This window comes from Alnus glutinosa, chromosome 6, assembly GCF_958979055.1.
Source record: "Alnus glutinosa chromosome 6, dhAlnGlut1.1, whole genome shotgun sequence".
In the NCBI taxonomy this organism is placed as follows: domain Eukaryota; kingdom Viridiplantae; phylum Streptophyta; class Magnoliopsida; order Fagales; family Betulaceae; genus Alnus; species Alnus glutinosa.
The window spans coordinates 1922938-1936800 of NC_084891.1; the positions used below are offsets into that span (position 1 = coordinate 1922938).

The 13863-nt window shown below is 35.5% G+C and overlaps 1 protein-coding gene across 1 annotated transcript; it reads left to right on the forward strand.

The window, feature by feature from the left end:
• The first annotated feature begins 5851 nt into the window (after positions 1 to 5851).
• Positions 5852 to 11390, forward strand: LOC133871207 (aspartyl protease family protein At5g10770-like). Its single transcript, XM_062308601.1, has 3 exons — positions 5852 to 6063; positions 9067 to 9510; positions 10436 to 11390. The coding sequence occupies exons 1-3, from the start codon at positions 5871 to 5873 to the stop codon at positions 11260 to 11262; spliced, it is 1464 nt and encodes a 487-aa protein (XP_062164585.1). The 5' UTR covers positions 5852 to 5870; the 3' UTR covers positions 11263 to 11390.
• The last annotated feature ends 2473 nt before the right edge of the window (positions 11391 to 13863 follow it).

Below are 13863 nucleotides of genomic sequence, written 5' to 3' on the forward strand. Positions count from 1 at the left end.
TTCAGGAGATTCCACTTCCAGGTTCTGATTCTCCTATTTGGGACTCAAGCAAAGGCACTTTTTCTTATGCAGAAACATGGGAAATAATGAGAGTAAAGTTCCCGAAAACTAGTTGGTGGAAGCTGGTTTTGTTTTCTACAACCATTCCCAAATATGCCTTTATTAATTAATTGGTTGGTTTGCAAGGATGCCCTCATTACCAAGCAGAAGATGGCCGGTTTGCTAGGGTTATATGGGCGATCCTAACTGTTTGTTCTGTCATGGGGGTATGGAGTCTAGAGAACACTTGTTCTTTCGCTTCAGTTTCAGCAGGAGAATTTGGAGGAAATTGATGGATGCTTGTTCGTTTATAGATCCCCTTTGTTTTGGGATGATGTGGTGGATTGAGGCAGCTCTATGTTGTAGGGGAAAAATTTGAAGGCTTGTTTGGGTAGATTATGCTTTGGGGCGGCGATCTACCATATTTGGAGGCATCGAAATGACCTTCAACATGGGAATACTGATAAGTCAGAAGAGGCTATTGCGGCTACTATCAAATGGGAGGTTCGATTGAGGTAGCTAGCTAAATGGAGGTTTGAGGATCTGTCTAGCCCCCTAGGTCTTGTATATAGGTGGCACTTACACCCTTTATTGTAGCTTGTATTGTTGGTTTTGTTTTGGGCTGAGATAGTATGTGCTGTAGTTTGTTAGTTAGTGATACTGCCTTGTAGTTTGCTTGCTGCAAGCTTGTTTAGTTGTAGTGGTCTGCTGTTGTAGTAGGCATTTGCTCCTTTTTTGGATGTGTTTCAGTTTTTATTGGAGGGTTGTATTCTCTTTTTGGTGGTTTATAAAGCTTTAATTCATCCCAAAAAAAAATAATTGAGTGTTCAATTCATTAGTGTTTTGTGTTTGAAGATGTTTGTTGTTACTGATTTTGTTTCAAAACAAAAGGGAGAAGTTGCAAGTGTTTTAGAAAGAGAAAACAACGTGCCTTTGTATTCAGGTACGAGCAATTCTACATGTATAATATTAAATATCTATCAAGTGTCCAATAAAAAATGAGATGGCTTCTAAAATCACCATTTGATCAAAATCATCATTTGATTAATCACACGTCCAATGGTAATTTTAAAAGCCATCTCATTTCTTTATGGACACTTGATGAACACCTAATATAAATATAGAATTACTCACGTTTCTTGGCTTCAAAAGTAGAGAGACGAAAATTCTAGTTGTTACAAGTGTGTGATTTATTATTATTTAACCCCAAGTAATTTTAATTAAAGAAGTAGCTTTTCTGCAATTGCCTCTGCACCACAAAGCCACAAAAACAATTACTTCACTAATGGATATAAAAACATGCATAATTAAGCTAATCATGGATCATTTAATTAAGGCAGTAAATTAACAAAAAGATAATGGCTTCAAGAAAGGTTGTGGCATTGGTTTGTATGATCACCATCATCGTCTTGGTGGCATCCTTTGAGGTTGGAGAAGCCATTAGATTGAAAGTGGAAAAGAATTGCTACAATAAAATCTTCAAAGAGTGCATGATTCACAAAGGTGGTTTTGATCAGTTTCATGATCATGAAATTCATTGCTACATCCAAGCTACTAATCAATGCGAATATTCTTCTGGCAAATGAGTTTTCATTTCATTTTTACACTAAAATACTTACTATATATATATATATATATATATATGAGTAAACAAAACTCAATGTACTTTTCCAATTTTCTGTATTAATGGCTTTGTATTAATTATAAAATGTTATATATATATAACTCACGGATATCATTTTTTTTTTTAATCAAATTGCTCCCTAATGCTTAAATTTTGTCAATTTACTCCTAAAGGGTTCAATTATTTTTCAAATAGATCCTTATATTATGTCTCCGTTAATTTTTTAACATCCATGCCATGCGACACCCAATTGAAAACTGACACATGTCATTATTATCAACATGTCTACTCAGCATCTAAAAGCTGTAACTTGCTACGTTAGTGTGACACATCATCCAAATTAAGGAAAAAAAAAAAAAAAACCTCAAATAAAATAAAAGTAAAGTGCTCTTAAAAAACATTCTGATCGTTTTCCGTCAAAATTTCATACAGAAGTTTGTGGTGATAAATTATCTATAATTGATGATATTTTGTCCCCGTCTGCATCACACAGCTATATCTCCAATTCAAACTATCTCATCAAGTTAAATGCTGCTCGATGATGGCCCAAAACATTCAAAGCGACCTACTAAATATGCATAAGGAAGGCTGAGGCCATAAAATAAAATAAAAAATCTAAAGTTGATAGGCTTTAGAAGACTCCAATGACAATAATTCCATATCAATCGAGCATCAAGAAAATTAATGCTAACTGCCTTGGTAGGTACCATTGAAATTGTATGATGAGAAGCAATTAACCCATCAAATCTCTCACTCTCTCTTTCCTTCTATATATGTCCTACATTTTTGGAGACAGATCCTACTTTTTTCACCATCAAGTAGGTGTGTAGTGTACGTGGCTAAGGCTATAACCAAAAAAAACATTCCAATCGTCTTGATTGATCTAATTAACCCGAATTAATATTTATTACATGATTTAGATTAGAGTTTACAATTTTAATAATGTATATATTAGGGGAAACCACGTTTAATCATTTTCAACTTTCATCATTTTTGTAATTTTTCTTATTCCTCAAAGTTTAAAAACTCTCAATTTAGTATATCAAACTTTAAAAAATTTACAATCTCACTCAAAATACAATCATTTTTTTTTTATAAAACAAAATTAATTGTAATTTAAGGGCAATTTTGTAATTTTATAAAATTTACAAGGGTACAAGTGTTATTTTACTCATTTGACCGTCTAATTTAACCCAAAATCCTAATTCTTAAGTATGGGAGGAGTGAGATTGCAAAACATTTAAAGCTCAATACACTAAATTGTGCGTTTTTTAATTTTGGGAGGGTTGAGATTGCAAAAGTGATGAAAGTTCAGCGGGTTAATACAGATTTCCCATATGTATTATCACATGGTAAATATGTTGTCACGTCAGCACTATATATTTCAGTAAATACACCAAAATAAAATCACATAATGTAAATATACGATTGGGTGTGCAATTTTTTTTGTATTCTTTTTAGGGTTAAATACATATTTGCCTCCTGTACTTTACGACCTTTATTTTTTGCCCCCTCAGTTTCACTTTTTATCAAATTTGGTACCTGTGGTATATGAAAAGACGGAAATGGTACCTCCGTCTGATTTTTCGTTCAAAACTAACGTCCACCCACGTCATTGGGTACCTAAAAATTTGAAGCCCAGAACCCAATTCTTTATACATCGTTTCCAACAACATCCAAACAACAACATGACAGAAAATGCCGAGGGTGGACGTTAGTTTTGGACGGGAAATCAGACGGAGGTACCATTTTCGTCTTTTCATATACCACAGGTGCCAAAATTGATAAAAAGTGAAACTGAGGGGACAAAAAATAAAGGTCATAAAGCACAGGGAGCAAATATGTATTTAACCTTTCTTTTTAACTTTACTCAAAATTACGAATACACAGGAATAAAAAAAAAGAATAAATATTATGTTTGGGAAGATGAATTAAATTGAATATATTTAAAATAAATATTTTTTTAAAGAAAAAATAATAATAAAAATTAGGAAAAAAAAGAAATAAGTGTTTGGGGGTGGTTGAGCCACCAATAGTTTTTTTTTTTTTTTTTTTTTTTTTTTACTTTTTAAAAATTAATATATACATATTTAAATTGGGTTGCAAAAAGTTTGAATTGGGTTGAAAAAATTTTGAGTTGGGTTGAAAATAAAATAAAAATAAAATGGAGCCATATATGATTTTTTTTTTTTAAAAAAAAAAAAATGAAAAGAGAGAGAGAGAGAGAGAGAGAGAGAGAGAGAGAGAGAGAAAAAAAAAAAAAAAAAAAGATACCCACCCAAACATCTCAGCTAGCCCTATTCTAGTTATCTGGGTACCTTGTAATCCCGAGTAATTCTACATGTACATTAAGTGTCCATCAAATGTCCATAAATAAATGATGTGACTTTTAAAATCACCAGTCATTTTATCAAAATCATCATTTGATCAATCACACGAGTAATTCTATTAGTATTTTTTGTGTACATCAAGTGTCCATCAAAAAATGAAGTGGTTTTTAAAATCATCATTTTATCAAAATCATCATTTAATCAATTACACGCTTAATGGTGATTTTAAAAGCCACCTCATTTTTTAATAGACACTTGACAGACCATCACACACACCTAATGGTGATTTTAATTAAAAGCTACATCATTTTTTTATGGACACTTGATGGCGATTAAGTGTCCATATACACTTATAGAATTACTCTTTTAATCCCACCTGGCCACCACTTATTTATTAGGTAAGAGTAGGCCAGCAATACATTATTTTTAAGTAGGGAATTAATGACAAACATGTCTGGAACTCAAGTTTATCATGAAAAATTATAGTGAAAAATCATATTTAGCTTAAAAGTTTATGAGCATGTTGTTATGAAGAGAGAGAGAGAGAGAGAGAGAGAGAGAGAGAGAAGTGAGGTTTCCTTAGTTGAATGAATGCTTTACATTGAAATCTCTCGTGCAAGGTTTTAGATTTTGGTTACAATGTTTTTCTAATTATCATAAAACCATTAGTCCCTTAAACTCTTACGTGTTCACCGTGCGCTTTTGAACTACTATAATTACTCAAACTGAAAGGCATCCTATCAGCTGGCATTGTGTTGTGTTACCAACTTTCTCCTACTCTTTCTGCTTTGAAATGGGTTTCATGCGGTTCTTCTCTTAATGATGCAACAGATCCATCTGCCTGTGGCGGAGACTTCTGTTTCCAGAGCGTGTCACTACTCGACGACACATGCAGCAGCTTTTTTATTGCTTCTTTAAATATTGAAAATACTGTATTGTTAGTTCATGCATTAAGTAAAAGCACTAGCAAGAACTTCCCGTAAATTTGTACGTATAACTCATGTACTCAATAAACAAAATCTGGTGCATTACATCTAAAGCCTATTACGTTGAAACCCTATATATTAGTACGAAAACCATCCGGTAGCAATCGGTCGACAAAGATGCGGGACTTTCAGATGCAGAGGGTGATCAGAGACGCTATTACCGCAACAACTGTCTAAATCTACTAGAATAAGGTGAGAAATGCAGGGTTTCATATCTTCACACGTTGTAGCTAGACTCGAGGCTTATTATTGGTGAGATGCCGCATCAGAGACCAAGAAGAATGGACGGCACACAAGAAAGGAGTTGGGTCCTCTTTTGTTTCTCAAGTTTTAATTTGGCATTGGCATTGGAGTGCTGACATAGAAATTGACTTGTCAAATGAAACAACCTAATAAATGGAAAACTATTAATTAATTTTGACAATAAAATGACAGAGAAACCTATTTAAAATTTAGACAAAACCTAAAAGCATTGTTGTTAAAATTAAAAACTCAAAAACTAAATACAAGCAACTCAAATAAAAATCTAGCTGGGTGCTAATTAATTTTTTTTTTTTCAAAAATAAAATAATAAGTTTCATGAATATTCCAGGGATCCAACTTCAAGTGCCTACACACATAGAAACAAATGGGTTTGTTTTTTTTTTTATTATTTGGAAGAGAATATTAGAATTTTGTAATTTTGTATGGTAGAGGAGTAATTTCCTCGATATTATCAATTTCAATTATTTGGTGGGTGCTTGTGTACGTGATGGCTGGTCACTCTAATAGTCCGTGAAAATTACGTATGAACGTACGTACCTACTATGGAGGCCGGGAAATAAATAAATAGGGTCCGCTATCTTGTTTATGCAACACATGCATAGCTTTGAGGGAAAAGCAAATCTATCTATGGCTACTACTCCTGTTTCCTCCTTCCTATGGGTTATTATCCTCTTTGGTTTTTCTGCAGGTTTTCTATGCCCTTATGCTCATGAAGGAAGAGAGACTACAGAAAGCCAACACCTGCTTCTTCATACGCATACTGTTCAAGTCGACTCTCTAATCCCATCAACTACCTGCACAAGTACTGCTTCTAACGAAGGCATGAAATCTCTTTCTCTCTCTGTGTTAAAATATATTCCGATATTATGGTGATTGATAGTCAAATTCTTGTGATTTGATTACCTTATTTTGTATAGTATTTACCTACTACATCTTTTTCTATAAATAGAGATTATTGGTATTGTAAATATCGTCAAGAATAAGAGCAAAATGTAGTTACTAAGGCTTTAATATTTAGATGTAGGTCATAGACCGAATCACATAAATTCTTGTGTTTCCTTCTTTCCTTTAATTTCCTTTAAGATTATGAATTTCTTCACTCTCTCTCTCTCTCTCTCTCTCTCTCTCTCTCTCATTATTAAAATATATTTTAATATTATGGTGATTGATAATCAAATTCTTGTGATTTGATTACCTTATTTTGTATTGTATATATTCACCTACTACATTTTTTTTTTCGAGGTAGAGGGATTATTGGTATTGTAAATATCATCAAAAATAAGAGCAAAATGTAGTTACTAAGTCTTTAATATCTGGATGTAGGTCAAAAACCGAATCGCATAAGTTCTTGTGTTTACTTATTCCCTTTAATTTCCTTTATGTTTATGAATTTCTTCACTCTCTCTCTCTTTCTCTCTCTCTCTCGTCGTTAAAATATATTTTAGGGGTAATTACCTTTTCCCCCCATGAACTATCGACCTGTATCATTTTGCCCCCACGAACTACCACTTCGACCAAAAGAGAGCATCAAACTACCATTTTTACACGCTTTGCCCCCTTCTGTCAGTCTAATTCATGGAAAGACTTAAATGCCATAACTCAATTTAAAAAATGACCTAGATACCCTCATCTCAAAAAATAAAACAAAAAATAAAAAATAAACAAAAATCTGAAGGAAAAGGGGTGGCTGCCGCCACTCCTGAGGTGGCCGGGTGGCCTGCGAACCACCCCCAGAGGTGGCTCTGGCCACCTCTGGGGTGGCTCGCGGCCCACCCCGGCCTAAGGGGTGGCCGCACGGCCACCCTAGGTCTTTTCTAGGGTGGCCGAGGCCGTGGGTGGCCTGCAAGCCACCCCTAAAGGTGGCTCCGGCCACCCCTTAGGCCGGGGTGGGCCGCAAGCCACCCCAGAGATGGCCGGGGCCACCTCTGGGGGTGGCTCGCAGGCCACCCGGCCACCTCAGGGGTGGCGGCAGCCACCCTTTTCCTTCAAGTTTTTGTTTTTGTTTTTTTTTTTTTTTTAATATATTAATTTTAATATTTTTTTTATTAATTACTGTAGAGGGTATTTTGGTTTTTAAATCAAAATTAACGGTAAAAAATGACATATTCCATCCAAGTTAACGGAATTTCTGACGGAATGAGCCAAAGTGTGTAAAAATGGTAATTTGATGCTCTCTTTTGGTCGAAGTGGTAGTTCGTGGGGGCAAAATAACATAGGCCGGTAGTTCATGGGGGGAAAAGGTAAGTACCCCCATATTTTAATATTATAGTGATTGATAATCAAATTCTTGTGATTTGATTACCTTATTTTGTATTGTATATATTCACCTACTACAATTTTTTTTTTCTATAAATAGGGATTATTGGTATTGTAAATATCATCAAGAATAAGAGCAAAATGTAGTCACTAAGGCTTTAATATCTCAATGTAGGTCATAGACCAAATCGCATAAATTCTTGTGATTCTTTATTCTCTTTAATTTCCTTTATGTTTAAGAATTTCTTCTCTCTCTCTCTGGGGCCAGTAGGCCACTCTTCTCTTTCTCAGTATTACATTTAAATAAATTAAGTAGTTAATTAATCTTTTTACCCATGAAAAGATAAGTTCCTGGCCTCCCCTCGGAAAACAGCATATATTCTTCGAGATCAACATATAAATATATAATATAGTATATCAAAACTTAATCCATTTTTTTTAACGGATAATTGTACCACTGGTCCCTGGGGTTAGCCTAGATTACGAATCACTCCATGTGGTACAAAAAGTTCATGGATGGTCCTTGTAGTAAACTATAATTACAAATCACTCCCTGAACTCGTTTTCCGTCCACTAAGTTAACAGAGTCCGTTAATGGATTACAATACAAATTATATTTAGAGGTTGTCTCATTATTTATATAACGTGGCAAATTAACAGATTCTGTTAAATTGGTGGATGAAAAACGGGTTCAGTGAGTGATTCGTAATTATAGTTTACTACAAGGACCCTCCATGAACTTTTTGTACAGCAATGTGTGATTCGCAATTTAGGTCAACCCCAAAGAACCAGTGGTGCAATTATCCCCTTTTTTTTAATGGAATTAGGCATAGCAAATAAGAAATGGAAAGGAAAATAAATTTATTATATGAATGAAATTACTTTTCTACCGCTTGTTATGGGTCTTACTTTGAGTGTTTATTTTTAATAATTATGTACACATAGCTAGCTAGCACACAAAGTAGACGAGGATAAAAGTGCTTTTCAATAATATCAATATTGGTTATTTAAATGAGAGGTAAATGATATATATATATATATATATATATATATGAATTTTTCTTCTCAAAATCCCGGCCCCGGGGAGAGGGCCTCGAGCATCCTTGGCATGTTGTAATATCGATCAATATATAGCGAGAATAATTTTTTAAAATGTTATTAAGGATACTATAAAATTATTTACAAACTGATGTAGCAGTTTAAAATTAATAAAATAATTAAACAAAAAATTTGATTTCTTAATTTTTCTTAATTATTTTACGTACACGTTATAAATTGTCACATGAGTGTATTAATGACTTTATAATAAAAGTTTTAATATCCAAAATATTTTTGGCATGCATTTGAAACTGCTAGAGCCTTGTTAATTTGAAAGTGAATTTCCAATTTATATGAAAAATTCGAAGTTTTAGTTACTTTGTTTTTTCCATGAAATTCAAACTCTCGGTACAAATTTCAAGCACCCAAAACATTCATAAGTATATTAGTTTTTGAAATTTATGATCTAAATTTAAGTTTCAATTTGCTTCCAAAATCTTCCAACTGATGAAGCATTTATGTTACTCAGGTCCTAAAAGCAAGGGCTCTCTAAAAGTGATACACAAATATGGGCCATGCTTTCAAAGCAAGGAAGATGAAGTAGCAGCAGTTCCAAATCACATTGAAATCCTCCTCCAAGACCAATCCAGGGTCAATGCAATCAACTCCAGGCTTTCCAAGAACTCTGCCGGCAGCAGTAAATTTAGGGACTCTCAGGCCGCCACCCTACCGGCTAAATCCGGTCTTACGGTCGGCTCTGGCAACTACGTTGTCACCGTCGGCCTTGGCACGCCCAAAAGAGACCTAAGACTTGTATTTGACACTGGCAGCGACCTTACTTGGACCCAGTGTCAACCATGCGCCGGATATTGCTATAACCAAGTTGACCCCATCTTTGACCCTTCCAAATCCACATCATATTCCAACGTTACATGCACGTCGCCAACATGCACTCAACTCTCCTCTCCCACAGGTAACCTAATCATATTAACAAATTTATACTGTATTTATCTCAGCGATTTTGTATGTTAAATGCGTGTTTGAAAACAAAATTAAGAAAAGTATTCTATTTGGGAGTGTGTTTGAAAAACAAAAATGGCAATTTAAAAACGTGAAGAAAAAAATCTACGTTTTAATTTGCGCAGTAGGTAGATAGAGGGGTGCGTTTTAAAAAACATACGGTTTTAAAAGTGATTCAAGGTACAATTTTTTCAAATGTATTTTGACAAACGCTTAACTGCATTTAAAAAAAAAATGCATTTTTATTAACTGAATTTTAAAATTACTAAATTTGCAATAGTATGTTTTGAAACCTCTACAACCAAACAGACACTCAAGATCCCACTTACAAGAGAGAAAGATAGAGAAAGTTCTTGCCTAATTAATTTTTTTAAAAAAAAAAAAATTACCAAAATTCTTTCGAAAATTCAAAGACTAGGTATAATGTGGAATCATAAAAACATGAGTTTCGGTCGGAATCCTCAAAATGTTTTGGATGATTCTATATATGCAATTGAATCTTAAAATCATAACTATCATTAATTTATAATTAAATGCTTTATATTTTGATATCTCAATATCCAACTTAATAAGACACAACGAATTAAAGAAAAATTAAATATCTTTTATGTAAATTTTAAATAGATAAAATTTAAACAATTTAATTAAAAATGGTGACTAGCATTTTGAAAAATCCATAATAGAGTTATCTTAAAAAACCCCACCTTAATCGGCAAGTAAATTTAAATGAAAAATGTTAATATGTGTCAGTATGTGATTAGTCACATACTAACTTGAGACACATACTAACACGTGTCAAGAAATTATAAATTACGTCCAACATTCCTCAATTTAATGAATGTGGGAGTATAATTTACAGCTTTTTTGTTACAATGCAGGAAACAGACCACGGTGCTCCCTTACCTCACAATGCATATACCTCATAGGATACGGTGACAAATCATACTCAATCGGCTATTTCAGCAAAGAAAGGCTAACCATAACACCGTTAGATGTGTTGGACAATTTCTTATTTGGTTGTGGCCAAGACAACGAAGGACTCTTCAATGGCAGCGCCGGGTTGCTAGGCCTCGGTCGTAACCAAATCTCCATCGTACAACAAGCTGCAAAAAAGTACGGCCTATTCTTCTCGTATTGCCTACCCTCCACACCTAGCTCAATAGGACACCTCACTTTTGGAAATGGCGGTGGAGTCTCCAACACCGTAAAGTTCACGCCATTGTTGACACTTTCTCGAGGTGCGTCATTCTACGGGCTTGGCTTGACCGGAATAAGTGTCGGCGGACGTCAACTATCGATTCCAACGTCAGTGTTCTCAACACCAGGCACCATCATCGACTCCGGGACAGTCATTACACGGTTGCCACCTATGGCGTACAACGAACTGCGAACAGCAGTTCGAGAGTCGATGCGTGGTTATCCGATGACAAGCCCGGTCTCAATACTCGATACGTGCTATGACTTTAGCAAGAACAAGAGTGTTTTAGTTCCGAGCATTGCCTTTTTGTTTGGTGGTGTGAGTGTGGATTTGGACCATGCAGGGGTGTTTTTCATACTAAGCTCTTCGCAGGCTTGTTTAGGGTTCGCCGGAAACAATGATGCAAGCAACATAGTGATTATCGGGAATGCTCAACAAAAAAGGTTAGAGGTGGTGCATGATGTTGCTGGAGGGAGGATTGGCTTTGGCCCTAGTGGTTGTAGCTAATTGAGTCGAGCTAACAACAAAGAGAATCGTTTGTGTTAGCTTGTGATGGGAATAAATATGGTTTTGGGTTTAATTAGTGACTTTATGAGTGGCAATAAGTCTCTTATAAAATAACGTTGTATTTATCATGTTAATCACTAAAATATTGACTATCACGTGGCATTTTACATGAAGTTGACATGGCAATTTACTTGGCACTTATCATGTCAGCAATTAAAACGTGCACTGCCATGTGGTACTCATTTTATAAAATATAAACTGTAATTAGGTAAGTTTGTAAAAAAAATTATAGTAAGCTCAATGGATGTGTTAAATGAATACTATTGTTGGATTTGGTATTACGTACGTTCTTACTGCATGCTTAATATTCTTGGGTGTTGGTTGATTACAAGGTTAACCATTTTCAAGCCTACACTTCGGCTCGGCTTCAGCATAGGCCTCGAGTAGTTACGGGTGGGCTACCTTTGGGCTGGGTTAAGCCCAATAAAAAAAAAAGGGGGTAATACTAATAGTAATAATAATCATAATAATAATAATAATAAATATATTGTTATCGTTCACTTTAAATTGAGAACGTACCCTGTTTTTTCGAGTTTTTAATATTAGCATATTTTATTTCTTTGTTATTCCATAACATGAAAAGCCTTAAGCCATGCTAGAACATATGTGTTTGATTTTTGATGAAATAAAAGGCTTCCAGTTTCCTAGACTTTACGACATGTGCACCCGGCCCACGTGGGCTGAGAAACCAGTATTTTAGCTAGAAAGCTATGTTTCAATACTAAAGTTGCATCACCCGACCGGGCATGTTTGATTTTGGATTTCCTCGACTTTACGACATGTGCAGCCGGCCAACGTGGGCTTCGAAACCAGTATTTTAGCTAGAAAGCTATGTTTCAATACCAAAGTTACATCACACGACCGGACATGCCCGGTCGTCCATTTTCGTTCTTGACGGTTAGCGGTAAACCGTTTTTGCAAAAACTAATTTTAAAAGCAGTTTAACGGTTAGTAATTAGCGGGTGGTTATTAGGAGCAGTTATTTCACCCCTATGGAGCGTGTCACTCCTTGACGACACATGCAACAGCTTTTTTATTCTTTCCCTGAACATTGAAAATGTTTCAATACGAACTACCCCATGCAAAGCACTAGTAGCATATTCCCTTCAATTTGTACTTACTACTCTTGCATGTACTCAAAGAACAAAATCTAGCTGGTGCATTACATCTGAAGCTCTATTACGTACGTTGAAAACCCGTTAGTACGAAAACCATCCAGTAGAAATGGGTCTTTTGTTTCTTAAGTTTTAATTTGGCATTGACATTAGAGTGCTGACATTAACTATAACACATGTACATAATAGATGGCAAACTATTAATTTTAACAATAAAGTGACAAAGAGCCTATTTAAAATCTAGGCTAAACCTAAAGACATTGTTGTTGAAATTAAAAACCCGGAAACTAAATACAAATCAAATTAAAACCTAGGTGCTAAATTTTTTTTTTTCTTTCAAAAATAAAATAATAAGTTTCATGAATATTCCAGGGATCCAATAGTTATAATGTTAGAGCACTAGTAGCAGATGTCCAATAAATAGTTATTTTCCCTAAAATAGGGAAAATGTGAAAAAAGTTACCAAAAATCATACCACAACAATTACCCTATTTTAGATAGTCACCCTTGGGAAGCTACAGTTGGGTAGCACTGTAGCTTCCCAACAAGATATTATAATCCAAAAAAAACCATCTCTCTCTCCTACTCCTCTCTCCTTCCTCCTTCCCCCGTCCTCCATCATCTTCACCTCAATTTCACCTTCCACCTTCCTCACCGGCTCACCCCTTCTCAATCCCCACAAACCCATTTTCCGACCACGTCTCCACAGCTCAAACTCAATCAAAATCCGAAATTTCTTCAACCCCCTCAAAGCCCCAAGCCCCAAAATCACCTCCCCACGTCGATGTCCGGAATCAAATCCATCAACCCGTCGTAGAGGCCGAGGATCTTGAACAACTTCTCGGGGGATCGCTGGCTTATGCTTATCGCTTCGGCGAAGTTAAAGAGCTGGATCGCTGGGTCCTTCGCCATCTATTGCTCATCGTCGTGGAGACGTGGTCGTCGGATCTTCGCAGCTCATCGTCGTCATCTATTGCTCCTTTGTGAAATTGTGTTTTCATCTGGGCTTTCTTGTTTGATTTTTTTTTTCTTTCTTTTTGATTTTCTCGGGAAAAGTCTGGTCTTTCGAAAAATTTGGAACCTTGTTGTTTGTTTGGGGTGGGGAACAATTGCCGGCGATTCGGGAATGGATTCAGGAATGGATGGATTGACTTCGTCCATAGGGTAGAAAGTGATGAGATTGGCTTGAGAGCATCGCCGGCGGGATTAATGGGTGACAAGAAACATGACATTTATTTTTGCGGAGAATAAATAAATCCTCAAGAGGAATCCGTGGAATTTGTAGACCAGTGGAAACCGGATCCGCCACTACACTTTAAATTTCCCACCTGGGTTTCTTCGCCTTGACCGGAATTATTGACATTAGGCTCCGGCGACGGCTATTGGACTGTGCTTTTAATGATCGGCGCACGACACATGGAGCAGT

Excerpts from the sequence above, each read along its gene's own strand:
- LOC133871207 (XM_062308601.1), top strand. The coding sequence starts at position 5,871 with ATGGCTACTACTCCTGTTTCCTCCTTCCTATGGGTTATTATCCTCTTT. Across the intron at positions 6,064-9,066 it reads AAGTACTGCTTCTAACGAAG|GTCCTAAAAGCAAGGGCTCT; the intron begins GCATGAAATCTC and ends TATGTTACTCAG. Across the intron at positions 9,511-10,435 it reads TCAACTCTCCTCTCCCACAG|GAAACAGACCACGGTGCTCC; the intron begins GTAACCTAATCA and ends GTTACAATGCAG.